Source organism: Saccopteryx leptura, chromosome 9, assembly GCF_036850995.1.
Source record: "Saccopteryx leptura isolate mSacLep1 chromosome 9, mSacLep1_pri_phased_curated, whole genome shotgun sequence".
Taxonomy (NCBI): domain Eukaryota; kingdom Metazoa; phylum Chordata; class Mammalia; order Chiroptera; family Emballonuridae; genus Saccopteryx; species Saccopteryx leptura.
The window spans coordinates 41,463,615-41,466,849 of record NC_089511.1 but is presented as its reverse complement, the minus strand read 5'-3'; the positions used below and the strand labels follow the sequence as shown (position 1 = coordinate 41,466,849).

Here is a 3,235-nt window from a genome sequence, read left to right as displayed (position 1 = left end):
TCTCTTCCTGTTGGATTGCTCCCTTTATCATTTTGTAGTGACCTTCTTTATCCCTTACTATAGTCTTTGTTTTAAAGTGTATTTTGTCAGATATAAGTATTGCTACCCCAGCTTTTTTTTTCATATCAATTTGCATAAAAAAAATTTTCCATCCTTTTTATTTCAGTCTATATGTATCTTTTGTTTTGAGGTGGGTCTCTAATAGACAGCATATGTATGGATCCTGTTTTCTTATCTAGGCAGCTACCCTATGTCTTTTTTTTGTTTGTTTTTTTTTTTTTTTAATTATTCATTTTGAGAGAGAGAGAGAGAGAGGAGAGAGAGAAAGAGGTGAGGAGGAGCAGGAAGCATCAACTCCCATATGTGCCTTGACCAGGCAAACTCAGGGTGACCTCATCTTTTCCTGGTCAACACTTTATCCACTGCATCACCACAGGTCAGGCCTCTATGTCTTTTGATTGGAGCATTTAATCCATTTACATTTAAGGTTATTATTGATATGTAGTTGTTTATTGCCATTTTATTCTTTAAATCTACCTTCCTCTTTTACTAGGTTCCCCCCAACTTTGTTCTCTTTACAACAGGCCCCTTAACATTTCTTGCAGCATTGGTTTGGTTGTAATGAATTCCTTGAGTTGTTTTCTTTTTGTCTGGGAACCTTTTTATTTCTCCTTCAATTTTAATTGATAGCCTTGCTGGATAAAGAAGTCTTGGTTGTAGGCTCTTGTTCTGCATTACTTTGAATATTTTTTCCATTTACTTTTGGCCTGAAGTGTTTCTGTTGAGAAGTCGGATGTCATCCTTATGGGGGCTCCTTTGTAGGTGATTGACTACTTTTCTCTTGAAGCTTTTAGTATTCTTTATCTCTTAGCTTTGGCATATTAATTATGATGTGTCTTGGTATAGGTCTCTATGAGTTCCTCTTTAATGGGATTCTCTGGTTCTTGAACTTGTGTGACATTTCCTGCATCAAATTAGGGAAGTTTTCAGCTATATTTTTTTCAATATGTTCTCTATTCCTTGTTCTTTCTCTTATTCAGGAACCACTATGATGCAAATGTTGTTTCTCTTTATCTTGCCACAGAGCTCTCTTAGAGTTTCCGCAGACTTTTTGAGCCTCTTTTCACTTTGCTGCTCTGCTTCTGTGCTTTTGTTTATCTTGTCTTCTAAATCACTGATTCAATCCTCTGTTTCATTCAGCCTGCTTTTAATTCCTTCTACTGTAGTCTTCATTTCTGATATTGTATTTGTCGTTTCTGACTGGTTCTTTCCTATGATTTCAGTGAACTTTTTGATTCTTGTTATCTCTTTATTTAGGTGCTCATTATGTCCATCCATTGTTGCTCTAAGATCATCTAACAATCCCGGACCCGGACCCAACCTCTCCTGTACCCGAACACTGGCCCCGGCTCCGCCGAGGCCCCAGTCCCCCAACCCCGCTTCGCCGCCGCCATGGCGGACCCTAAGTACGCCGACCTTCCCGGCATTGCTAGGAACGAGCCAGATGTTTATGAAACCAGCGACCTACCTGAGGATGACCAAGCTGAGTTCGATGCGGAGGAACTGACAAGCACAAGTGTGGAGCACATCATTGTCAATCCCAATGCTGCCTATGACAAGTTCAAAGACAAAAGAGTGGGGACAAAGGGACTTGATTTCTCAGATCGTATTGGAAAAACCAAGAGGACAGGATATGAATCTGGAGAATATGAAATGCTTGGAGAGGGTCTGGGAGTGAAGGAGACACCTCAGCAAAAGTACCAGCGACTACTTCATGAGGTACAAGAGCTGACAACTGAAGTTGAGAAAATCAAGACAACAGTGAAGGAGTCAGCCACTGAGGAGAAGCTGACCCCTGTGGTGCTGGCCAAACAGCTGGCAGCCCTGAAGCAGCAGCTGGTTGCTTCCCACCTGGAGAAGCTTCTCGGACCGGATGCAACAATCAACCTTACTGACCCTGATGGAGCTCTGGCAAAGCGCCTACTACTACAGCTGGAAGCAACAAAGAACAGCAGAGGGGCTGGTTCAGGAGCAAAGACCACAAGTGGGCCCCCCTCAGATAGCAGCCTTGTCACTTACGAACTACATTCTCGGCCTGAGCAGGACAAGTTCTCTCAAGTTGCCAAAGTTGCAGAACTTGAGAAGCGCCTGACAGAGCTGGAAGCAACTGTACGCTGTGATCAGGATGCTCAGAATCCCCTTTCAGCAGGTCTACAGGGAGCCTGCCTTATGGAGACTGTAGAGCTGTTGCAGGCAAAGGTGAGCGCCCTGGACCTTGCTGTTTTGGACCAAGTGGAGGCTCGGCTACAGAGTGTCCTGGGAAAGGTGAATGAGATTGCCAAGCATAAAGCTTCTGTAGAGGATGCAGATACACAAAGCAAGGTGTACCAGCTATATGAAACCATCCAGCGCTGGAGCCCCATCGCCTCTACCCTTCCTGAGCTGGTGCAAAGACTTGTCACCATCAGGCAGCTGCATGAGCAAGCCATGCAGTTTGGTCAGCTTCTGACACACTTGGACACTACACAGCAGATGATTGCTGATTCCCTCAAAGACAACATCACCCTCTTAACCCAGGTGCAGACAACCATGCGTGAAAACCTGGTCACAGTTGAGGGTAATTTTGCCAACATTGATGAACGGATGAAGAAACTGGGCAAGTGAGCCCCTTTGGGAGATGGAGAACAGGGTTAACACCTACCCCTTTGAACAGCTTACATAGGATTTCCCCTTAATTCTAACTCTCACATCCTCATCCTATTTGATACTGGAGACAAGGGGGTCTTCTTGCATGTGGGGTTTACCCCCCTCCTCTGATGACTAGAGTGGTAGCTGGGGATATTAGATGGTTGGCTCCCCTCAGGCCCAGCAGATAAGGACGTGGGCCCAGGCGCATGCCAGCTTATGTCCAATACTGCTTTGTCCAGTGGGAATGATGGGGCCCTGTCCTCCAGCACAGTTTCTGTGGCTGATTGTAACACTGTACAACTGTATCTGACCATTAAATGCTGTTGTACTCTGAAAAAAAAAAAAAAAAAAAAAAAAAAAAAAAAAAAAAAAAAAAAAAGATCATCTAACAATCATTATTTTAAACTCTGCATCTGGTAATTTGTTTATTTTTATCTCATTCAGTTCTTTTTTAGGGATTTCTCTTGTTGATTCATTTGGATTGCTTTCTTTTTCTTCCCATTTTGTCTGTGTATAGACTCCTCCTTTGGGTGTGCTGTTTGTGTAG

At 43.4% G+C, this 3,235-nt stretch overlaps 1 protein-coding gene across 1 annotated transcript; it reads left to right on the top strand.

Moving 5' to 3' along the window:
* Positions 1-1,366: 1,366 nt before the first annotated feature.
* Positions 1,367-3,030, top strand: LOC136380492 (dynactin subunit 2). The gene has a single exon (XM_066348330.1). It carries the CDS (start codon positions 1,453-1,455, stop codon positions 2,662-2,664), a length of 1,212 nt encoding a protein of 403 aa, XP_066204427.1. The 5' UTR covers positions 1,367-1,452; the 3' UTR covers positions 2,665-3,030.
* Positions 3,031-3,235: the final 205 nt, after the last annotated feature.

Coding starts and splice junctions, on each gene's coding strand:
- LOC136380492 (XM_066348330.1), top strand. CDS start 1,453: ATGGCGGACCCTAAGTACGCCGACCTTCCCGGCATTGCTAGGAACGAG.